The sequence below is a fragment of the Pongo pygmaeus genome, chromosome 1, assembly GCF_028885625.2.
Source record: "Pongo pygmaeus isolate AG05252 chromosome 1, NHGRI_mPonPyg2-v2.0_pri, whole genome shotgun sequence".
Classification (NCBI taxonomy): Eukaryota; Metazoa; Chordata; class Mammalia; order Primates; family Hominidae; genus Pongo; species Pongo pygmaeus.
In genome coordinates, this window is record NC_072373.2 from 204017402 (window position 1) to 204042076 (window position 24675).

The 24675-nt window shown below is 50.2% G+C and overlaps 2 protein-coding genes across 6 annotated transcripts in view; both read right to left on the bottom strand.

Annotated features, from left to right (window-relative positions):
* Positions 1-17906, bottom strand: part of ZDHHC18 (zinc finger DHHC-type palmitoyltransferase 18) — a 30610-nt gene extending 12704 nt beyond the window's left edge. For 3 of the 4 annotated variants that reach the window (XM_054498993.2, XM_054499011.2, XM_054499020.2), the window contains exons 1-2: positions 17462-17906; positions 12088-12248 (exon numbers count right to left, since the gene is read on the bottom strand). In XM_054498993.2, coding sequence (XP_054354968.1) covers positions 12088-12248; positions 17462-17784 — 484 coding nt within the window. In that variant the 5' untranslated portion in view covers positions 17785-17906. Of the gene's footprint in view, positions 1-12087; positions 12249-12579; positions 12609-17461 lie in introns of those variants that run through there. The other variant, XM_054499028.2, reaches the window with a different exon arrangement.
* Positions 17907-21965: 4059 nt separating this feature from the next.
* The window catches only part of PIGV (phosphatidylinositol glycan anchor biosynthesis class V), a 32298-nt gene continuing 29588 nt past the window's right edge, over positions 21966-24675 (bottom strand). For both annotated transcript variants that reach the window (XM_063667350.1, XM_054498974.2), the window contains exon 4: positions 21966-23171. In XM_063667350.1, the coding sequence (XP_063523420.1) occupies positions 23157-23171 (15 nt within the window). In that variant the 3' untranslated portion in view covers positions 21966-23156. The remainder of the gene's footprint in view (positions 23172-24675) is intronic.

Genomic DNA, 24675 nt, shown 5'->3' on the forward strand with positions numbered 1-24675 from the left:
ATGCTAGAATGGCTAAAATGAAAAAAAAAAAACATACCAAGTGTTGGCAAAAAAGTAGAGCAACTAGAAATCTCATATGACCGCTTTGGACAACTGTTTGGCAACAGCTACCCAAGCTGAACATATGCATGCCCAGAAAACCTGCTCCCAGGCATCTACCCAACAGCAACGTGCATGAGATAATGTGCTCTGAAAGACATGCACAAGGATGTTGACAGCAATAATGCTCATAATAGACAAACTCTGGAACTACCCAAACACCCCAGCAGTGGAATGGATGTTTTTAAAAAGTAGTATAGTCACACAATGGAATTCTATATAGCAATGAGAATCGAACCATCGTCAACTACACACAATAGTATTAATGAATCTCATAAACATTGTCTGGCCGGGTGCAGTGGCTCACACCTATAATCCCAGCACTTTGGGAGGCCAAGGCGGGCAGATCACTTGAGGTCAGGAGTTCGAGACCAGCCTGGCCAATATGGTGAAACCCCGTCTCTACTAAAAATACAAAAATTAGCTGGGCATAGTGGTGTGCACCTATAATCCCAGCTAATCGGGAGGCTGAGGCAGGAGAATTGCTTGAATCCAGGAGGTGGAGGTTGCAGTGAGCTGAAATCGCACCATTGCTCTCCAGTCTGGGTGACAGAGCGAGACTCCATCTCAAAAAAACAAAACAAAACAAAACAAATTGTGTAAAGTGAGGAAACCAGACATAAAATACAAAATGTTCAAGAACAGGCAAAAGTAATCCATGGTGTTAGAAATTAGGATTGTGGTAACCCTTGGAGAGTGACAGTGATTGGAAGGGGGCATGAGGGGGCTCCTGGGATGCCAGTCATATACTGTTTCTTGATCTCAGTGCTGATTACATGTGTGCGTTCAGTTTGTGAACATTCATCAGACAGAACACTTACAACTTCTATACTTTTTTTTTTTGAGACGGAATCTTGCTCTGTTGCCCAGGCTGGAGTGTAGTGGCATGATGTCGGCTCACTGCAACCTCCGCCTCCCAGGTTCAAGCAATTCTCCTGCCTCAGCCTTCTGAGTAGCTGGGATTACAGGTGTGTGCCACTACACCCAGCTAATTTTTGTATTTTTGGTAGAGATGGGGTTTCACCATGTTGGCCAGGCTGGTCTTGAACTCCTGATCTGAAGTCATCCACCCACCTCGGCCTCCCAAAGTGCTGGTATTACAGGCATGAGCCACTGTATGCGGCCACAACTTTTGATAAGCCCATTATACTTCCATAAAAAATAAGAAATAGAGAAAAAAGGAGGCCGGGCGCGGTGGCTCACGCCTGTAATCCCAACACTTTGGGAGGCTGAGACGGGTGGATCACCTGAGGTCAGGAGTTCGAGACCAGCCTGGCCAACATGGTGAAACCCTGTCTCTACTAAAAACACAAAAGTTAGCTGGGTGTGGTGGCGCGTGCCTATAATTCCAGCTACTCGGGAGGCTAAGGGAGGAGAATTGCTTGAACTCAGGAGGTGGAGGTTGCAGTGAGCCAAACAGTTAGCATTGCATTCCAGCCTGGGCGACAAGAGTGAAACTCCATCTCAAAAAAAAAAGAAAGAAAAAAAGAAAGATTGAAGTAAGTTATTTAGGTCCTGCCCTGGTATATCAGCAGAGCAGGACTCTAACCCAGATGTGTCATATGCAAAGCCCAAAACTTTACCCACTGAGCCTCTGGGTACCCCAGGGCACAGAGGACCTGAACAGTGGCTCCTTCCAGAAAGAAGTCTGAGTCTCCTGGGGCAGCCTATACCCCCAGCCCTCCACCATGCATCCTGCCATTGCTTCCATTGCATTGTTTGCCAGATAATGTCTCCAGTTTGGCCACTCGCCTCCAATGATTATTAACTGAGTGCCTACCAATGTGCCAGGCATGATTCTAGGCACTTGGCATGTATCAGTGAAGCAAACATGCTTCAGTTTCACATTTTCAACTATCAAAGGTTTACTTTGTTAGGTTGTTTCATCACCACTTTGACTACACCATGTTTAAAATAGAACTAAGCATCTGAGCATTTCTTCCCTAAAATGGGCAGCATGAAAAAGGGTGGGGGATTTAGAGGCCAATGGCCACACTCTGAATCCTGGTTTTGTCATTGACTGGTTGTGTGTAAGGCTGAAGTCAAATGAACTTCTCTGAGCCTCAGTCTTCTCATGTGTAAAACAGGAATAATAGGTAGAATAGCTAATGAATCTAGTTCCACTCCACTTCTGCCCAGCTGGGTTTCTCCTGATGATATCATTTGCTAAAAAATCATATAAGCTCTTTGTGCCTCAGTTTCTCTAATCACTGAAATAGAAACAATAGTAACTCACCTTCATAGGGTTGTGGTGAGAGTTAAATGAATCAATATATGTGAAATGGCACAAAGCAAATGGTTAGCAAGCGTGAGCTATTATTATTAGCTCACAGGGCCAAGCATAGTGGCTCATGCCTGTAATCCCAGCACTTTGAGAGGCTGAGGCAGGAAGATTGCTTGAAGCCAGGAGTTTGAGACCTGCCAAGGCAATAAAGGGGGACCCTGTCTCTCTCTTTTTTTTTTTTTTTTTTTTGAGATGGAGTCTCGCTCTGTTGCCCACGCTGGAGTGCAGTGGCGCGATCTTGGTTCACTGCAACCTCCACCTTTCAGGTCCAAGAAATTCTCTGCCTCAGCCTCCTGAGTAGCTGGGATTACAGGTGCCCGCAACCATGCCTGGCTAATTTTTTGTATTTTTAGTACAGACAGGGTTTCACCATGTTGGCCAGGCTGGTCTTGAACTCTTGACCTCATGATCCACCCACCTCGGCCTCCCAAAGTGCTGGGATTACAGGCGTGAGCCACCGCGCCTGGCCACCTCAGTTTCCTTATCTGTAAAATGGAGACGGGTCAAGTCATACCTTCATAGGATTGTGGTGAGGGCTGAATGAGATGCTTCCACAGCCCTGAGCACAGTGCTAGCCTCCCAGGAGCCACTGACATTGCTCCTGACCAACTGTTCATGCCATGACGCTCCAGGATGCAGAACCCCCAGCAGCTCTTTCCAAAGCTGGTGATACTACTCCAAACCAAACCCCTAATCCTGTCCCACAGGCCCCAGAGTCCCAGCTTTTGGCTCCCCACTCACTGCTTCCTTTCTGACTTGGACATAGGCTTTGGAGCCAGAAAGACATGTAGGTATAAATCTCAGTCCAATCACTTACTAGCTGAGTGAGGTGGGTCAAGTCACTCAACTTCTCTGTGCCATCATCTGCTAAATAAATAAAATGGAAGGCCAAGCATAGTGGCTCATGCCTGTAATCCCAGCACATTGGGAGGCTGAAGCAGGATTGCTTGAGGCCAGGAGTTTGAGATCAGCCTGGGCAACATAGTGTGAGACCCCATCTCTATAAAAATAATAATTTTTAAAAATTAGCTGGATGTGGGCTGGGCGTGGTGGCTTACGCCTGTAATCCCAACGCTTTGGGAGGCCGAGGCAGGTGGATCACCTGTCTGAGGTCAGGAGTTCAAGACCAGCCTGGCCAACATGGTGAAACCCCATTTCTACTAAAAATACAAAAATTAGCCAGGTGTGGTGGTGTGCACCTGTAATTCCAGCTACTCGGGAGGCTGAGGCAAGAGAATCACTCGAACCCGAGAGGCGGAGGTTGCAGTGAGCTGAGATCACGCCACTGCACTCCAGCCTGGACACCAAGAGCCAAACTCTGTCCCCCCCGCCCAAAAAAAATTAGCTGTATGTGGCATGAACCTGTAATTCTAGCTACACGGGAGACTGAGGCAGGAAGTCAAGGTGGTGATGAAACAACCTAACAAGAGAGATAACTACTACAGTTGAAGGGAAAGTTGAAGGGAAAGTTTAGGAGTTCAAGGTTGCGGTGAGGTATGACCGTGCCACTGCATTCCAGCCTGGGTGACAGAGCGACGCTGTGTCTCTAAAATAAATTTAAAAGTTAAAATAAATAGGCTGGATGTGGTGGCTCACGCCTGTAATCCCTGCACTGTGGGAGGCCAAGGCGGGTGGATCACCTCAGGTCAGGAGTTCGAGACCAGCCTGGCCAACACGGTGAAACCCCTTCTCTACTAAAAATACAAAAATTAGCCGGGCATGGTGGCGCATGCCTGTAATCCCAGCTACTCCGGAGGCTGAGGCAGGAAGAATCGCTTGAACCCAGGAGGTGGACGTTGAAGTGATCCGAAATCGCGCCACTGCACTCCAGCCTGGGCGACAGAGCAAGACGGTCTCAAAAAAATAAAATAAAATGGAACATCACTGAGTCCATCTCAGGGGCTGCTGGAAGGATTAGGTGAGAATTCACCAAGTGGCTTTAGCAAAGTGGCTAACACTTGACAAGGGCTTAACAAATATCAGCCATTATTATGACTTTTGTTTCCACAAAACACTGCATTCCAAACAAACAATGGAGTTATGAAGAAAACTTCAGAACACAGCCCGTCTGTGAATGAAGGACAGCCACAGACCCTCTCCAGCACTGAGAGAAGTTACTGGAATCCTCAGTGGAATCCCACAGGTCTTCCTCAGGGGAGAGGGGAACCCAAGCCTCTCCCCAGGACAGGGAGGGAACTGCTAAGCATATTCTGGTCTCCAGCAGCCAGGCTTCTTTCTCTCCAGCACTCTGCAGAAGAGCAAATGACGCTCTGTACCCCGGCTTCCTGAGTCTGCCAGGAGCCAGGGGAGGCAGAGTGCTGTGTCATGCTGGAGCAAGGGTCCACCTGGTGCTAAATCAAAGTTGCCAGAGTTGGGACAAAGGAGGCTCTGTGGGGGCTGCACCCGCATGGGGGAAGACAAGCAGCTCTCCCATTGCTGATTCTCAGACCAGACAGTGCTGACCAATCACCGCCCCAGACTCAGCCTCAGAATCCTCCTCAACCTGCTCCCCCCGGCAGCCACTACCGATGGCAGCTTGTTAGCACCTGCAGCAAGTCCACTCTCCATTCCTGACCAAAAGACTCAAGTCTCTTCAGTTTCAATAGAGGAAAGTGACTTACAAAGTGTGCTGACATTCCTAGTCTCACTCAATCACAGAGACTGCTCTGGGCTGGGCAAGGGGATCCGTGCCTGTGAGTTACAGATGGGAAAGCGAGTTCACTCCAATAATAGAAGGTGGGGCTGAAACTAGGACCCTTGTCTTCCAGGGCACTCATTTGTTCACTCTTTCACACATGAGCACCTACTATGTGCAAGTTATTGTACAAGGCCTGGGGGTGACAGGGAAGGTAAGCGGCAAATTCATAGAAATGAGTCAAAGATACTGGCTTTGTTCACCCTGTGCCTGCCTGACATACTGTGGATGTTCAAAAAATATTTGTTGTAGAAAAGAAGAAAGAAGGGAGTGATAAGTGATGCTATCCCTGCCCTCAGGGAATCTAAGATCTACTCCAGGGCTGTTTCTGCTATGCCAGGCTCTTCCCAAGTAAAAAGGTGCCCTTATGCTAGCAAGGCCCTCCTGCTGCCTTCCAGGCAGAAACCAAAGCTCTGAGGATGTGAAAATGAGACGAAAAGTAAGGCTACTCGTCACTGAATGGCTGTGAGGGCAAAGGAATTTCCCCACCCTAAGACAGTTCTCGGAGAGGAGCAGGCAGGCCTTTTGCAGTCAGAGCCTGAAAGGCTGGGGCTGTGGAAGTTCCCCAGGGCTGGCTGCAGGCTGCTGAGAAGGCCCTGACTGCCCTCTGCCCTTCCACTGTTGTCACCTACAGAGGAAACAGCTGCAGGACTGCAGTCTCCCCGCCTCTAAGGCCAGCTCAAGGTCAGCCACAGCTCCCAGGCCTCGAGTGCTGGGTCACCATAACCCTCCCAGACCACTTCTGTCCATCTCTGGGGTTCATGGAGCCTTTACCACATACCAGGCTTAGTGCTAGGCCTGTGGATACAGGAAGAGCCCGCCTGAGGGCAGAGTCAGACAGAAGTGGATAATTAGAGTCCTCCTACAAGGCAGTGCCTCTGTGTGGTGACTCTGGGCCTGCCTAATCTTATTTTGAACCCTGGCATGGCCAATTGTTAGCCTGTAAACTTAAGAAGCTGGTCAATCTCTAAGCCTCAGTTTCCTCACCTGTAGAATGGGTAATGATGACATCAACCTTGTAAAATTTTACACAAATCAGAAATAACATAATATCAAGATCTGACCTAAATAGCTATTCAATTAATGACATTACTGGTGTCTATACTCAATGCCTCAAGAACACAGAGGGAAATATGTGGGGTGGAGGCAGGAAGCAGTATTCAAGAAAGCAACAGGCTAAGTGCAGTGGCCCACGACTGTAATTGCAACACTTTGGGAAGGTGAGGCTGGAGGACTGCTTGAGTCCAAGAGTTTGAGACCAGCCTGGGCAACATAGCAAGACCCTGTTTCTACAAAAAATAATTTAAAAAGAAAGCAAGGGGCCGGGCACAGTGGCTCACACCTGTAATTCCAGCACTTTGGGAGGCCGAGGCGGGCAGATCACCCGAGGTCGGGAGTTTGAGACCAGCCTGACCAACATGGAGAAACCCCGTCTCTACTAAAAATACAAAATTAGGGGGCATGGTGGTGCATGCCCGTAATCCCAGCTATTTGGGAGGCTGAGGCAGGAGAATCGCTTGAACCCGAGAGGCAGAGGTTGTGGTGAGCCAAGATCTCACCACTGCACTCCAGCCTGGGCAACAAGAGCAAAACCCTGCCTTAAGAAAAAAAAAAAAAAAAAAAAAAAAAAACAAGCAACAAAAGAAGTGGCAGCAAAGCTGGATCAGAAAGAATGAGCACTCTGGCTCACCATGGCAGGCAGGGACAGCACAAGCACAAGCAAACGCACTGAGGCATCTAGTACACAGCGTGGCTGGGGGTGCCAGGGACTGGCACTAGAGAAGCGGTGGTGGGGGTAGACTGCAGCTTGCCTTAATCTCATGAGTGAGTTTTCAAGAAGATAGAAGAGGGGCCGGGCATGGTGGATCATACCTGTAATCCCAGCACTTCGGGAGGCTGAGGCAGGTGGATCACCTGAAGTCAGAAGTTCAAGACCAGCCTGGCCAACATGGTGAAACCCCATCTCTACTAAAGATACAAAAATTAGCCAGGCATGGTGGTGCATGCCTGTAATTGTAGCTACTTGGGAGGCTAAGGCAGGAGAGTCGCTTGAACCCAGGAGGTGGAGGCTGCAGTAAGCTGAGATTACGCCATTGCACTCCAGCCTGGGTGACAGAGCGAGACTCTGTCTCAAAAAAAAAAAAACCAAAAAAACCCACAACATATATATATGTAATATATTAAATATGTTAAATATATTATACATATTAAATATGTTAAATACATATTATGCATATTAAATATAGATGTAAAATGTATATTATACATATTAAATATATTAAACATATTAAATATGTTAAATATATATTATACATATGTATTAAATATATAACTGTATTATATATATATTATTATTATTATTATTTTTTTTTTTTGAGACAGAGTCTCACTCTGTCGCCCAGGCTGGAGTGCAGTGGCGCCATCTCAGCTCACTGCAAGCTCCGCCTCCCGGGTTCACGCCATTCTCCTGCCTCAGCCTCCCGAGTAGCTGGGACTACAGGCGGCCACCACCACACCAGGCTAATTTTTTTTTTGTATTTTTTTTAGTAGAGACAGGGCTTCACCTTGTTAGCCAGGATGGTCTAGATCTCCTGACCTTGTGATCCACCTGCCTCGGCCTCCCAAAGTGCTGGGATTGCAGGCATGAGCCACTGCACCCGGCTGCATTTAATATATATTTAATGTATATGAAATATATATATTATACATACATATTTAAAGATGAGCCATTTAGAGGAAAATACTAAAGAAATGAAGGTACAGCCAGACGCGGTGGCTCACGCCTGTAATCCCAGCACTTTGGGAGGCTGAGACGGGCGGATCACGAGGTCAGGAGATCGAGACCATCCTGGCTAACACGGTGAAACCCCGTCTCTACTAAAAATACGAAAAATTAGCTGGGCGTGGTAGCGGGTGCCTGTAGTCCCAGCTACTCGGGAGGCTGAGGCAGGAGAATGGCGTGAACCCGGGAGGCGGAGGTTGCAGTGAGCCGAGATTATTGTGCCACTGCACTCCAGTCTGGGCAACGGAGCAAGACTCTGTTTCAAAAAAAAGAGAAAAAAAAGAAATGAAGGTACAAGGCGGGATGCAGAAGGAAAAATCACAAAGGTTGGACTCATATCACCAATATACAGGAAGCAGTACTGAGGGCACCAGAGAGTCACCCAAATTCTGTGGGGTTTGTGGGGGGACAGGGCAGGGGTGGGGAGAACAAATTTGGGATCTTGGAGAGATAACTACAATTGAAGGGAAAGGCCCAGTTGGGGCCTGTTCTGAAGAGCCCTGAGCCAGTTCAGGTGGAACACGAGGCAGGTCTGTCCAGGGGAAGTGGGCGGAGACATCCTGGAGACAAAGAAGATGGGGTCTGGGAGATGGTGTATGGCAATGCAGAGAGACGCAGCCTCTGCGTCCGTCATGTGAACTGTAACAGGGTCTAAGTGAGCATCTGTCACTTGGATTCGGATGTCTCTGTCACCTCCCATCAGACCAGGAGCTTCTGGGAGCAATATTCCTCTTCCCAACTGCCTAGAGCCTGCAGGGTGAGCCAGCTGTACAGCCCACCAGCCGGCAAGACAGGATCTCAGATGAGGGTGACCGAGTGCCCTGATTTTCCTGGGATTGAGTGGTTTCCTAAGACAGGAGACTTTCCAGGTGGTCCTGGGTAAACTGGGAGGAGCTGGTCACTCTACCTCAGATTGTCCCCACAGGGCAGGAGCCCTGGGCCAGACCTGTGGGGCTGCAGTTGCTGGGCTGGGGTGCCAAAGGGAAAAGCCCACACTGTCTACATGAGCCTAGGACCAAGTAATCAGTTCATGCTCATATGAACAGCACCACCTGCCTCAGAGACAGCTCCCAACCTTCTGGAAAAGGTTCAGTGATCTTAGTCCTGATCATTTTCAGGGAAATATGTTTTTTGTTTTTTGTTGTTTTTTGAGACGGAGTCTCGCTCTGTCGCCAGGCTGAAGTGCAGTGGCACAATCTTGGCTCACTGCAACCTCCGACTCCCTGGTTCAAGCGATTCTCCTGCCTCAGCCTCCTGAGTAGCTGGGATTACAGGCACACGCCACCATGCCCAGCTAATTTTTGTATTTTTACTAGAGACAGGGTTTCACCATGTTGGCCAGGATGGTCTCAATCTCCTGACCTCGTGATCCGCCCGCCTCGGCCTCCCAAAGTGCTGGGATTACAGGCGTGAGCCACTATGCCGGCCCTGGGAAATACGTTTTACTTTAGTTAGTTAGAAGTCTCCCGGTCACACCCGAAAATTTGGCTTCTATTCAAGTTTGAGAATTCAAAGGCCTCCAAAATGCCACTTTTGCACTTTGCACCTGTTCCCAAAGAAAAGTCTTAGGGACATTCAGAACCCTACAAGATTGATTCCACCCCATCCTTCCAACTGGAATATCCCTAATATCCCTAACTATCTGAAGTGCTCCTCATATTCCAGCCAACATGGCCTGCTCAGTGGCCCGTTCCCATCCCTCCTCCTTCCCTCTGCCACCCTCTCTTCCCTCAACTTCGTCTGCCTGAAGGGCTGCCTCCACACAGCTCCTGTGCTTGAATTCCACCCAAACTTAAAGGCTTAGCTCAAGCATCACTTCTCCAGGAAGCTTCTCCAGTCCCCCAGGCAGAAGATGCCCCTGACTCCTCTGACCCTCTTCTAAAGCCTGATCTCACTGACAGTGGCTGGTCAGGGCTCCCACCTGGGGCCAACTCGTCTGGAAACCATGAGAGGAAGCTCCTATCAGATTCATTGTTGGCCCCCACCCGCCTTCACTCTGCTGTCAGGGGTCAGCATATAGAATTAACACACAAATGAACAAACCCATGATGCCCAACTGGGAGATGTCCTGACTGTTTCCTCACCTGTCACCCTGACACAGCAAGGAGGGCCTTCACAGAAGCTCACCTATTCTTCAATCATTCATTTACTCATTTAGCCAACGTCACTGAGCCTTCTACATGGCGACAAGGTGAACAAGATGCTGGAATTCCACGCCCTCACAGGCCAGTGGAAAGGATAATTTTGTAATGACCACTGTTGCAGCACAGGTTCAGAGAAGGAAGGAGAAGGTGCTCTGGGAATGTGCCATGTAAGGCCTGGCCCAACTGGGGTCAAGAAGGCTTCTCAGAGCACAGGAAACAAGTGGAGACAGAGGATGAAGGAGATGTGTCCCTGCTGCCATCTCAGAAGAGAAAGCAAGGGGTTTGGGAGTGAAAGGCACACACTCCGTCTCTGCTCCTTTATCCTGGCCCTATGATCACGTGCCTCAGTTTCTCCATCAGTACAACTGGTTAACAGGGTTGCCCTCACTGGGCTGTTGTGAAGATTTGTGGGGATAATAGATGGAAAGCACTCAGCACACGGCCAAGCTCTCTTCAAGAGGGGGATTACTGCTGTCACTGTGATCCACGCAGCTCACAGGAGGCTGAGGATTCCAGGCAGCCAGACCTCTGGGTCCAGCTGAGCTAGACAATAATCCTGCCTCACGATTAGCCCTGACCTGAAGGGGAGGAAGAACGGGGCACAGCTGGGCCTCCCCAGCTGCCAGGTGGGCTAGCCCAGGTCAGACCGTGGGATCCTGAAGGAGTGGCCAGGGACCCGGAGTTTGAAGGGGAAGGAAGCTGGATGTAGGTGAGAGGAGGCGGCGCTCACAGGCGTGGCTGAGGATGGGGCTGGGCAGAGGAATGAGACAAAGAGCAGACAGAGCCCAGAGAACATCCTCTCCAGCTGCTCGCCCTCCCTCCCTCCCTGCTGCACAGAGTATTAGTGAAATGATTTCTAGTGATGGATGCAGCAGGGCTCTGACATTTACAGGCCACTAGATGTCTTCAGGTCCAGCTGGGTGTTTAAAAGCCTGTGTGAACACCATGCTGTTAGGGGAAGGAGCTAACCACGGACCGGAAACCCCCGAGGTGTGCAAGTAGCCACGTCACTTCTCAGCAGGAAGGAGCCAGGGTGCAGCAAGCTGAGATTAGGGACCTGGCCCAGTACCCCGCCACCCCGGAACCCACACAGCAGTCTGAAAGGAATCAAGGGCCACCTGGGTTGCCTGGGAGCACAGAGTCTTTCTAGCCACTGCCGTTCCTCACACACGCCCAGGCTGTTTGCCACTCTGGGCTTTGGCCTTACTGTTCCCAGATCCCCGTATTTCTACCACACTCATCTCCAGTGCTGCCTCCTCCTAGAGGTCTCCCCTGACCACTTAACCTAAACTAGCCCACTCCCCAGTACCTACCGGGCTCTTCCCTAGATAACCCCACAGTCAAGCCCTCATCTGTTCAGGCCGGTGCTTCTTTGTTCAGATGTCACCTCCTTCACAAGATGTTCCCTGGCCACCCTATGTAAAATCACACACCCTCCCTGTAGCCTTCATCCTCCTTCCCTCCTTTCTTCTCTGTCTGATATCCTAGATATTTTTATTGTCTCTTTCCTCCTCCTCAACTGTCAAGCTCCATGAGGACAGGGATTATTGTCAGTTTTGTTCACTGCTGTATCGCATCTAGAAAAGTGCCTGGCACATAGCAGGGGGTCAATAAGTGTTTGATGAGTGAATGAATAAGTATATATGAATGTTTAAGAGCAGGTGCTCTAGACTGAGGTCTCATGTCAGCTCTTCTACTTACTTTGTGATCTTGGACCCTCTTTTACCTTGATTTAATTAATCAGTAAAAGGAGAATAACAACAATACCTACCTCATAGGATTACTGGGGGATTAAATAAGATCATGCATATAAAGAGCTTAAAACAGTGCCTGGCCCCCAGGAACTACTCAGCTCCACGCTGGCTGCCATCAGGGCCTTTGCTGGCCAGCATTTCTTGCTTACTTATTTGCTCACTTGTTGATCATCTGTCTCCCTCTGCGCCAGTGTCAGCTCCAGCCTGCCCTGCTGACGACTGCATCCCCAGTTTCTAGTATAGTTTTGGAAGAGAAAACCAGGCCTCCTCCCAAGTCAGGGAATGTGGAGCTATGGAGACCCAGCTTCGGCTGGGAGTAGAAACCTCACCGATCTGTTTCTCCAGGGCGGCTGCTTCACAGACAGTGGCCCGGGGCAGGATCCCAGGGTCAGTGAAGCTTGTCTGCAGCAGGCAGCTCATGACGAAGAAGAAGAGGATGGCAGCGATGATGGGGATGGCAAGGGTCAGCTTGCGAGCCAGGTAGGGACAGCTAGAACGAGAGATGGAGAGAGATCAGCAGACACTCCAAGGGCTCCCTGCGGCACAGGGCTACAGCACCTGGCAGGTGCTGTCATTCCAGCAAACACCACTAAAATCTTGAATACAGCCTCGCTCTGAGGCAGAGGCACAGCTCCTTGGTGAGTGCAGCCACTCCCCAATAAGTACCGGGAACAGACATCACTAATTGATCCTTGTGATATACTTTCCTCCAGAGCACATGGCAGACGTGTCCAATAGATCCCAGCACTCCTAACCCCTGCATCCAGAGAATCCCTCTACACACAGAGCTTCAGGCAGACACTAGTGAAGTGGACTGTCACCTGAGACAAACCATCCTGCAGTGTTCATTCACTCATTCATTCACTCACTCAGTCCACAAATATTTACTGAGGTCTTCTCTGTGGCAGGCAACACCTTCAATAAGCAGCAGGAATAATGACGATGAATAAGACAAGAGTCCCTTCCCCTTGTGGCTTTTGGTCTAGTGGGGAAAACAGACATGTAAACAGGGAATTGCCACACAGGGTGATGTGTGCTGTAGTGGGGGAGGGGAACGCAGTAGCACAGTCAGGAAAGGCAACCTGAAGGAGATAATCCTAAGCTCCAACCTGAAGAATGAGTAGAGGGCTGGGGGAACTGCATGGTCCAGCCACTGTCACTGTGACCCAAGGGAGGCAGGTATCCCCAGGGCAGTGCTTTCAGGCCCCCTGACCCTGGCTGCCTCAGAGAACAGCCTGTGCCTGCTGAATGGTTGTGCCTCTGTCCCCCAGGCAGGCTGCCTACCACAGCCCTCTTCAAGCTCCCTCCTCCATCTTACGGCTAGAACATTCTAGAAGTTCTGGACACTGGTGGGAGAATGGCTTCATGATAGTGAAGCTATCAGGGCTCTCTCTCTCTATGGCCAATCTTCTCTGTTGTCACCTCACTGTCCACCCAGAAACCAGAGACACTTTTGGAAACGTCAATCAGATCATGTCATTTCCCTGCTTAAAACCTCCCAATTGCTTTCCATTATCGTTTGAATACAATCCAAACTCCCTACCATGGCCTTCTAGGCCAGGCATGATCTGGGCCCTACTGAGGACTTCAGCCTCATTCTACAAAACTCTCCTCTTGCTCCTGCTCCTCCCATCAGAATGGCCCCATGACAGTTCCTAGAACAAGCCTGGCTCTCTCCTACCTCAGGGCCTTTGCACTTGCTGTTCCTTTTCTCAGATTCCTCTTCCCTCCTCAGAAGGACCTACCCTGACAACTCTGTACACAGCGAACTTCAATGCTCTTTCTTTCCTGCATAACATTTAGTATAGATTTCAGCTACTTGTCTACGTGATGGCTATTTTTCTCTCACTAAAACATAAGCTTGGCCAGGCGCAGTGGCTCACGCCTGTAATCCCAGCACTTTGGGAGGCTGAGGTGGGCAGATACCTGAGGTCAGGAGTTCGAGACCAGCCTGACCAATATGATGAAACCCCATCTCTAATAAAAACACAAAAACTAGCCAGGTGTGGTAGCATGTGTCTGTAATCCCAGCTACTCAGGAGGCTGAGACAGGAGAATCACTTGAACCCAGAAAGGCAGAGGTTGCAGTGAGCCAAGATTGTGCCATTGCACTCCAGCCTAGGCAACAAGAGCAAAACTCTGTCTCAAAAACAACAACAACAACAACAAACAAACACAAAAAAACATAAGCTCCTCTGTGGGTATAGACTATGTTCTCTTGTTCAGCTTTATATTTCCAGCACACTGCACAGCACCGGCACCAAGGACGTACCTGGTAAATAACTGCTGCCAGGGGACAGAAAAATAGCTACCATCTTTTGAAGGCTTACTATGTGCCAGACACTGCCCCAATTAATAAACTACTGTTAGTAACATCCAAAGTACAGATAGTTACTATGGGCCAGGTACCAGGCTAAGCAGTTCCTGTGTACTTTCTCATCAAATCCTCACTGGGACCCTGTGAAGTTATGCTCCTCACTTTACAGATGAAGAAACTAGAACTCAGAGAGCTTAAGTAACCTGCCCAAGGTCATGTGGCTCAGGAGTGCTAAAGTGGGACCCAAGCCAGGTCTGACTTTGAGATTCATACTTTTAACCATCACCCCATAGCCAGAGTAGCACCTGATCGGGTAAGGAGATGACGGGGCCCTGGGAGGCCTGAGATCAACCAAGCTTCCAGGAGTGGCACAGTAGGCACACACCTGTGGGCACCTGCATGCTGCTTCTGAAGTCTCCGTCATCAGATGCTCTGGCCTTCAGAGAAGCCCTTCCCCTGAGGAGCAGACTGCCAAGGCCAAGGGATCCCAGTGGGCCACGCTCTGCTCCATACATCTCAATGGTTTCTGGGTCTGACCCTCAAACAGAACCAGTGGGCCCTCAGTGTCACCCACATGGTGATGAATCCAGTTCATATGCAATCAGACTTGTGTGGGGGGACAGAGAAGACTTGAAATCTAAGACTTGTAGAGCCTGCAGGAACCACCAAGTCCTAGCCTCCTGATTTGCCAGAGGCTAACAGCTCTCCCAGGCCCACAGCTAGGTTCAAGGTCATCTAGCCAGCCAATGACAGAACTAGGGTTTCCAGCCTCCCAGCAAATACACTGTCAATTAATTCAAATACACTGTCAACTCATTCATTCAATAAGTATCGAGCACCTACTGCATACCAGGTGCGAGTTCTAGGCACTAAGGGTGCAACAGAGGAGAATGTCCTGCTCTCATGGGCAAAGACAAGAAACTAACAAGTATACCATAATATGTCAGGTGGTGGCAAGTGCTTCAGAGAGCGATAAATGAGGGGAGAGGAGAAGTGCTTGAGGGGAGTGGTTTGCTATACTGTGCGGATGGACAGGGGAGGCCTAATGTGAGAGAGTGAGCCATGAGGCCACCTGCAAGAAGGGGATTCCAAGCACTGGCCCAGAGGTAGGAGTGTGCACGGAGGATGACATGCCTGGAGGGAAGACAGGGACAGAAGACAGCAGGGGGCAGAGGCCAGGGAGGATTCAAGCCTGACTTAGAATCAAAAGAGCACTCTGGCTGTTGTGTGGGGGCGAGAAATAAGGCAGAAGTTGGGAGCCCTGCTGGAGGCCTGTGCAACAATCCACCAAGCCAAACAAAGAAGCAAAGCCATTCATAGCAGGAAAGGCTTAGAGAGCACCTTACCTTTTCCCAGAGCAATGGCGAGCATCCAGTCCAGACCCAGGTGAGCTCTCAGCCCAAACCCAAACTCTTCTGCCAATCTACCAGCCCCCAATGAGGACAAGCAGGGACAAACCGCAACATGGTTCACAAGCTCTCCCCAAACCCAGAATTCCTTGCTTTCTCCCTTGCTGGGGACAAAACAGTCACCAGTGAAGATACCCGGTCAACCCAGAGAAGGTCCGGCTTCTAGTTCAGAAGTTAGGCCAGATATCACACTGCAGGGTCATGTGGGTCAACCACGGCAAGTACTGCTTCTCCCTGCCTTGGCTGCAGCCCTGGGTGTGGGGACTGAGAGGGCAGCCCAGGGGATACTGGAAAAGGCATTTCCAAAACACTCACGTGGCCAGCCCAGGGAAGTGGATCTGAAACTCAGCCCAGAGCTGAGCTCTGGGCCCCCCAGAGCTTCTGCTTGTAAATCATCCCTGAACTTTTTATCCACCCTACTCAGAAAAAAAGGGCAGAGTGTGTGGTTAAAGGGTGAAAGGAGAAGCTAATTTATAGGAAGTCTTTACCTTGCTTCAAGGGGAAACCCAAAGTTGCAGATACATGATCTGGTAGCTAGAAAGGGTACCTGGGGGCGGGTGTCTCTATGATAGCCGTACCGTGGTCACATGCCCTTGGGAAGTGTTTTTTGATAAAGACAACACAAGTACTAATAGCAGCCAACATCGTGTGCTTGTTACTGGGCTAAAAGCTTGCATGTGTGACCTCATGCCACCCTCAGGACAACCTTACGGGGTGGGTACTATTATAAATCCCATTTTACTGATGAGGAAACTGGGGCACTGAGGGGGGCGAAGTGACTGCCCTGAGGTCACGCAATTAGTGGGTGGTGGAGCTGGGATTTGAACCAGGTCTGTTAGCGTTCTTAACTACACTGTATAATTAAGAGGGACAACCACAAAGGATGGGGAGTTGGGAGGGGACAGCAGGGCTTATGAAGCAAGGGTGGGTGGGTTGGCGTGTGAGTGTGTGTGCAAGGAATCACAGCGCAGGTGGCTCAGAGGTGGGTGGAAAACTTCTAATACAAATATACGACCCTCCATCCATAAAATGGAGATTATGTGTGGGCCAATCCTGGGTCACTGGGGGATATGAAGAGGTCAAAAACCTAGGGGGGCAAATAAGACCTGTCACACGAAAGCACTCCGAACTCTTTCCTGAAAAACAACAAGGCACTGCAGCTGTTGATGATGTGGAACAGGCCAGAGGGAGTTCCAGAATGTTGAGCAGGGAAAGAAAGCCAGGTGGTCAGGAGGGGGGCCAGGGGCCTGGGAGCGGAACTGAGGGAAGGACAGGAAGCTCTGGAGAACCTAAGGAAGGTGCTGGAGAAGGAAAGGGGGCCCGACAGGCCCAAAGATTTGGAGAAAAGATGCCTTGGGGCCTGGGGCGTGCGTGGCTGAGGGGAAGTAAAAGCGTGGTTGGTGTCTGAGACTAGAGAAAAGGAGGGGACCCTGGAGGGACCCGGAGAGGGCAGCGAGGATGACTAGGATGTTTATGGTGGGTGTGCACAGCCAAAGGACACACAAGATCTAGAAGTGGCCAGGAAGGGATACAAGGGTCAGAAAGAACTTGGGGGGTTGGCAAGAGATAGTCCAGGGATGGGTGAGCAGGAGGGGCCTGTCCAAGGAGCCCTGGGGCAGGTTCTGAGAGGGCAGCGAGGATGGGGGCCGTGGAGAGGCATGGAGGGTGGTGTTCCTGGCAGTGGCAGGCAGACAGGTGCCAGGGTAGAGCCAGGGAGAATGGAGCGGCTGGGAGGGTGGAGGGCACCAGCGCGGATGGGGTACCCAAATGGACCAGGGAGGATGCGGCATCTGGCGGGGATGGGGGTGCGCAGAGGCCAGGGGTGCAGACAAGAGGCCCAAGGAGGATCCCAAAGGGGCGGGGAGGATGAGGACCAGGGAGGCGCAGGGGAAGGCACGGAGTGCCCAGCAGGGATTGGGAAGGTGGGGTGCGCGGCAGGGGGCTGGGAGGGGGCGGCGCCGCGGCAGCGGAACTCACTCGAAGACGAAGAAGAGGCCGGTGGTGGTGAGGATGAGCAGCAGCGTGAGCGCAAAGACGCCGCCGTGGCCGGCCAGCATGAGGCGGCCGCCGCAGTAGAAGCGATTGCGACCCGGGAACACCTCCCACTTGCGCCGTGGGCGGCGGCCGAGGCTCCCGCTCCCGCTGCCGCTGCTGCTCCAGCGCGGCGGGGCGGGGGTGGCGGGCGGCGCGGGCCCGGAGCCCGGGGTCGGGGACGCGGCGGGGCCGGGACGGCGCGCCCCCGGGGAGGCGGGCAGCTGGGCGGCCCCGGGGCTGATCTGCTGGTACTCGCAGTCCTTCATGCAGCCGGCCGCGGGCCTCGGCTCCGCGCCCCGCGGGCCGGCCGGGCCGCTCCGGGACCTGGCCGAGCAGCGGAGGTGGCAGCGGCGGCGCGCGCGGCGCTCACTCGCTCACTCACTGGGGCGGCCCCGCCGCCGCTCCGCCCCCGGCCCGCCGCCACCGCCCGCCGCGGCCTCCCGCCGCAGCGCCCCCTCCGCCTGGGCCCGGGATGGCGCTTGGCCGGAGGCCCAGCCCTGACCCGCGGCGGGGACCCGCAGGTCCCTGGCGCTCCCAGTCTCCCTTTTCCCTTCTGCACAAAGAGGGGGCCAGCAGACGCGCACTCGAGGGCTCTTTCTGTTCTGCAAGCAAGCCGTTTGTTGGGCGTCCACTGTGTACCAGGCACGGTGCCAAACGCCGAGATTCAGGTGGTGGACTTCGTGATCTACTTCTGGCAGTCTATAATTCCCCAGGCTTCGCCCATCTCTGAGGGCCGAACTGACAGGCATTTGCAGAGGCAGGCAGGCGCGGGGAGGTGGGGCACACGATTTGCTTTGAAAGCCAGGACCTCTTCTACCTTTAAGTCCAGAGTGCCCACTGGAGGTGTGTGGCACACCCTCTGGCCTCGTTCACCAAGTTCTGTGTCCTGGGCCCAGGCCCAGATTTTCCTAGGTAGCACATAATGTAGAGGGGTCATGCCTGAGGGCCCCAGTGTTTTTTCAGGAATTCTGGGTGTATTTATTTTCTACTGCTGTGTAACAAGTTACCAGAAATTTAAGGCTTAAAACAAACATTATCGGCCGGGCGCGGTGTCTCACGCCTGTAATCCCAGCACTTTGGGAGGCCGAGGTGGGTGGATCACAAGGTCAAGAGAGACCATCCTGGCCAACATGGTGAAACCCCGTCTCTACTAAAAATAAAAAATTAGCTGGGCATGGTGGCGCGGCGTCTATAGTCCCAGCTACTCCGGAGGCTGAGGCAGGAGAATTGCTTGAACCTGGGCGGTGGAGGTTGCAGTGAACCGAGATTGTGCCATTGCACTCCAGCCTGGTGACAGAGCGAGACTCCGTCTCAAAACAAAACAAAACAAAACAAAACAAACATTATCTAACAGGTTCCAGGTCAGGAGCCCGAGAACAGCTTAGCTGGGTCCTCTGCTTAGTCTCACAAGGCTGCAATCAGGCTGCATTCTCATCTGGAGACTCAGCCAGGGAAGAATCCACTTGCAAGCCCATTTGGGTTATTGGCAGAATTAATTTCCTTGTGACTGTGTAACTGAGGAGGGCCTGGGATTTTTGCTGGGTGTCCGCTGGAGGCCTCTCTCAGGATCCAAAAGCCACCTGCAGTTCCTAGAGATTATCACATTTCCTTGCCATGCAGGTTTCTCCTACATAGCCACTTAGTTTCTTGAAACTGACAATGAGGGTCTGTAGCTCCAGACTATGAAGATAGAGTTTTATATAACTTACTATATATGTGACAGAGTGACATCCCATCATCATTGCCATCTCCTATGGTTAAAAGCAAGGCACAGGAGCCATCTGCACTCAAGAAAAGGGAATCACACAAGGCATAAATACCAGGAGGCAGGACTCATTGGGGGTCAGCTTAAGGTATGTCTGTCACACTGTAGTTACTGTAAAACCTAAGGAAAAGTGTAAGGAAAAAGAGAACTAGAGACTAGGAGAAAGTAAAAAAGGAAGTAAAAATATACAATGGGGAGGAGTAGGAAGCCAACAACAGTGACCTTAAGGATCAATAATTGATATATGTGCCAATTATTTGAGCCTTTGGTGCCACAGGCTCTCAATATGATGAGCGCCACCTTGAGCGAACCACATGGTGAGCTTCCTCCCTTTTTGCTCCTTGGCTGTGGAACAAAGTCACAAAACTAGACATACTGGTTCCCGTACAGATTCCTGTTGTCCCACCTTAACTGGGTCCTCTTGCAACCTGAAACCTTTTCTTTTTTCTCATCACTTTATAGAAACCAAAGCAATCCTACTTGATTTTCAGTTTACCTCCTCTCTATCTCATAATTTCTCTTTATTTGCATCTGTCCTTTCTTCTTATCTTAGAAGATGTAGGCCTCCTTCTGTCCATGGCCAACCCTCCACTCATATCCTTATTTTATTTTTTATTTTTTTGAGATGGAGTTTCGCTCTTGTCACCCAGGCTGGAGTGCAATGGCATGATCTTGGCTCACTGCAACCTCTGCCTCCTGGGTTCAAGTGATTCTCCTGCCTCAGCCTCCCAAGTAGCTGGGATTAGAGGCATGTGCCACCATGCCCGGCTAATTTTTGTATTTTTAGTAGAGTCAGGGTTTCACCATGTTGGTCAGGTTGGTCTGGAACTCCTGACCTCAGGTGATCCGCCTGCCTCGGCCTCCCAAAGGGTTGAGATTACAGGTGTGAGCCACTGCACCTGGCCTCTTTTTTTTTTTTTTTTTTAAGTAAGGTTGATGGAACTCCATTTTATTTATTTATTTAAGCCCAATAGAACTCCAAACTCATGTCCTATCTCTCTTCCTGTTCATTGATACTGCAAACACATGCTCAATTCTGTATCAATTAAAAAGCAAGGCTGGGCGCAGTGCTCACATCTATAATGTCAGCATTTTGGGAGGCCAAGGCAGGAGGATTGCTTGAACCCAGGAGTTCAAGACCAGCCTCAGCAACATTGAGAGATGCCATCTCTACAAAAATAATTAAAATTTAGCTGGACATGGTGGCATGCACCTGTAGTTCCAGCTACTTGGAAGGCTGAGGTGGGAGGTTTGCCTGAGTCCAGGAAGTCAAGGCTGCAGTGAGCTGTGATTACGCCACTGCACTTCAGCCTGGTAACAGAGCAAGACTCTGTCTAAAAAAAAAAAAAAGAAAAAGAAAAAAAAGGCCGGGCATGGTGGCTCACATCCCAGCACTTTGGGAAGCCGAGGCAGGTGGATCACAAGGTCAGAAGTTCGAGACCAGACTGGCCAACATGGTGAAACCTCATCTCTACTAAAAAAAAACACAAAAAATTAGCTGGGCATGGTGGCATGCGCCTGTAATCCCAGCTACTCGGGAGGCTGAGGCAGGAGAATTGCTTGAACCTGGGAGGCAGAGGTTGCAGTGAGCCGAGATCGTGCCATTGCACTCTAGCCTGAGTGACAGAGCAAGACTTCGTCTCAAGAAAAAAAGAAAAGAAAACCCTAAAAAACCCAATGGAGCTTCCCATGGTTGGCTACCTTCTCACCTTAGTTCAGGTTTATCTTTCCCATTATCATTAGGATCATACTAAAGAGTTGCTACCAGGCTGGGCATGGTGGCGTATGCCTGCCATCCCAGCACTTTGGGAAGCTGAGGCAGGCAGATGGCTTCAGCTCAGGAGTTCGAGATCAGCCTGGGCATCATGGCAAAATCCCTCATCCCCTATGATTTCCTAACTTTTTACAGTTTGGCCCCTGTCTACATCAGTCCCCTAAAACTTATCTTAAATGTCACCAATGAGCCATTTAATGTAGTATAAACTTGTTCTCACCAATACCTAGAGTTCCCGGCTTCTTTAACAGACAGATGTGGCCATGCGAATGAATTCTAGCTAGTGGAAGTGACAGGTACTACTCCCAGGATGGCCCACAAAACTCCCAGGTGCTGATCCTTGCTCTCCTTCCTATCTGCTAGCAGAGTAGAGGAGCTTCTGAGAATCTAGAAGAGGGTGGAGCCACAAGATGGAAGGAACTTGGGTCCCTGCAGAATTGTGCAGAGCAGAACTTTCCTCTACTATGACTAACATATTAAACACTGAAGTGAGCAAGAAATACAGTTTTGTTGTATAAGCCAATGAGTTTGAGAGGTTGTTTATTACAGCAATTAACTGATCCTTATTAATACAGAAAGTTGTATCAGGAGTGGGATGTTGATATAATAAAAACAAAAATATATGGCACTGAATTAATGGCCAGGCAGTGGATTACTGCCTGATCTTTAATTCAGTGCCATATACTGGATTAGGTAAACCAGGCTGGATGGCTGGAGATCTTTATTAAGCTGTAGCAAAATATCTGGTGAAATTGTCATCTTCAATAATGTGGAAGGTAAATGCTATGCCCACTCACCCTGCAACTGTAAGGGAAGGAGTTGGAAAGAATCAGAGTAGGATATGGTTGGCCACTGTTGGGGTCTGAATCAGTCAGACTCTAGTCAGGAGACAGAAACCATCCCAGTTGTTTGAACAGAAATAATTTAATATAAAGAATTGGCCAGGCACAGTGGCTCACTCTTGTAATCCCAACATTTTTGGGAGGCCAAGGCGGGAGGATCACAAGGTCAGGAGTTCGAGACCAGCGTGGCCAATGTAGTGAAACCCTGTCTCTACCAAAAATACAAAAATTAGCCGGGCATGGTGGCACACGCCTGTAGTCCCAGCTACTCGGGAGGCTGAGGCAGGAGAATTGCTTGAACCCTGGAGGCAGAGGTTGTGGTGAGCTGAGATCACGCCACTGCACTCCAGCCTGGGCAACAGAGTGAGACTCTGTCTCAAAAAAAAAAAGAATTATTTGCAGCCTGGACAACATGGTGAAATCCTATCTCTATTTAAAAAACTACAAAAAAAAAATTAGCTGAACATGGTGGTGTGTGCCTGTGGTCCCAGTTACTCAGGAGGCTGAGGCAGAGGGATGGCTTGAGCCTGGCGGGGTGGACGTTGCAGTGAGCCATGATCACACCACTGCACTCTAGCCTTGGCGACAGAGTGAGACCTTGTCTCAAAAAAAAAAAGAAAAGAAATACTTGAACTGAGTTCCTTGAGCAAAATAAAATTATAAATAAATAATTGTCAATTTATATAAAAAGTAAGGGCTGGGCGCGGTGGCTCATGCTGTAATCCCACCACTTTGGAAGGCCAAGGTGGGAGTATTGCTTGAATCCAGGGGTTCAAGACTAGCCTGGGCAACATAGGGATACTATGTCTCTACAAAAAAATTTAAAAATTATACAGACCTGGGCTGGGTGCGGTGGCTCACGCCTGTAATCCCAGCACTTTGGGAGGCCGAGACAGGCGGATCAAGAGGTCAGGAGATCAAGACCATCCTGGCTAACATAGTGAAACCCTGTCTCTACTAAAAATACAAAAAAATAGTCGGGCGTGGTGGCGGGCTCCTGTAGTCCCAGCTACTCGGGAGGCTGAGGCAGAAGAATGGCGTGAACCCGGGAGGTGGAACTTGCAGTGAGCCGAGATCGCGCCACTGCACTCCAGCCTGGGCGACAGAGTGAGACTCCATCTCAAAAAAAAAATTATCCAGGCCTGGTGGTGTGCATCTGTAGTCCCAGCTGTTCAGGAGGCTGATGTGGGAAGATCACTTGAGCCCAGGATAACTGAAAGGTTACAGTATCACAGAGGCAGTAACAGCAGGAAGCAGCTATGAACTCCTTGGCTGAGGGAACAAAGAAAATAGGTTGGAATTATTACAAATTAGAAGCTTAGAGCAGAAACTAAGGAAGAGGAAGAGTGCCAACCAGATTATGGTTTTTGTTTATTTTTTAAAGAGGTGGGGTCTTGCTATGTTGCCCAACCTAGAGGGCAGTGGCTATTTATAGGCATGACCTTAGCACACTACCAGCTTTGAACTCCTGGGCTCAAGCTATCCTTCCCCCTTAGCTTCCTGAGTGGCTGGTTCTACAGGTGCACACCATTGCATACAGCAATGCTGGTGTCTTTGAGGTGAGGCATGATAAACTTGGTTCTGCAATCAGAAATACCTGCAAACTAAAATTGGCTCTACTGCAGAAAAGTACTACTTCTGTCAGGGATGAAGGAGCACTGTTAGGTTCACTCATAGGAACTGAAAGTAATAGAAGGAGGCAATCTCTTCTTCCTTTCCAGCTCTGTGGTCTCCCTCTAGTGCCCCCTATTAGCAGAGCCAAACATAGATCTAGCTGGTAAAGCAGAAGCGTGTCTTGCAGAGCTCCAGCCTCAGTAACTCAAAGCTGAGTATAGACAGGCTGGTTTGGAGCTCAGGTAATAATATTGGGCACAGTCTACCTCTCCGGCTACTCAGTATCCATATGCACTTGCCTCTACATTATTATTATTATTATTTTAAACTGAGTCTTGACGTATCTCCCAGGCTGGAGTGCAATGGCGCGATCTTGGCTCACTGCAACCTCTGCCTCCTGGGCTCAATCGATTCTCCTGCCTCAGCCTCCCGAGCAGCTGGTGCCCACCACCAAGCCCAGCTAATTTTTGTATTTTTAGTAGAGATGGGGTTTCATCATGTTGGCCAGGCTGGTCTTGAACTCCTAACCTCATGATCCGCCCACCTTGGCCTCCCAAAGTACTGGGACTACAGGAGTGAGCCACCGCTCCTGGCCTGCCTCTACAGTTTTGAACCTCCGTATAACAAGGCAACTCTAGTCTTCCACCTAACAAAGTGCAACTATACAACTATCTTTTGTATAAGTACATTTTCACCCACTCCACCAAAATGAAGAAATGTGGAATCTTTTTTTTGTTTTTTGGAGACAGAGTCTTGCTCTGTCACTCAGGCTTGGAGTGCAGTGGCATGATCTCGGCTCACTGCAACCTCTGCATCCCAGGTTGAAGCGATTCTCCTGCCTCAGCCTCCCAAAAAGCTGGGACTACAAGCACATGCCACCATGCTCGGCTTTTTTTTTTTTTTTTAGCCAGAGTCTTGCTCTGTCACCCAGGCTGGAGTACAGTGGCCCGATCTTGACTCACTGCAACCTCCACCTCCCGGGTTCAAGTGATTCTTCTGCCTCAGCCTCCTGAGTAGCTGGGACTACAGGCACGTGCCACCACACCCAGCTAATTTTTGTATTATTAGTAGAGATGGGGTTTCTCCATGTTGGTCACGTTGGTCTCAAACTCCTGACCTCATGATCTGCCCGCCTCGGCCTCCAAGTGCTGGGATTACAGGC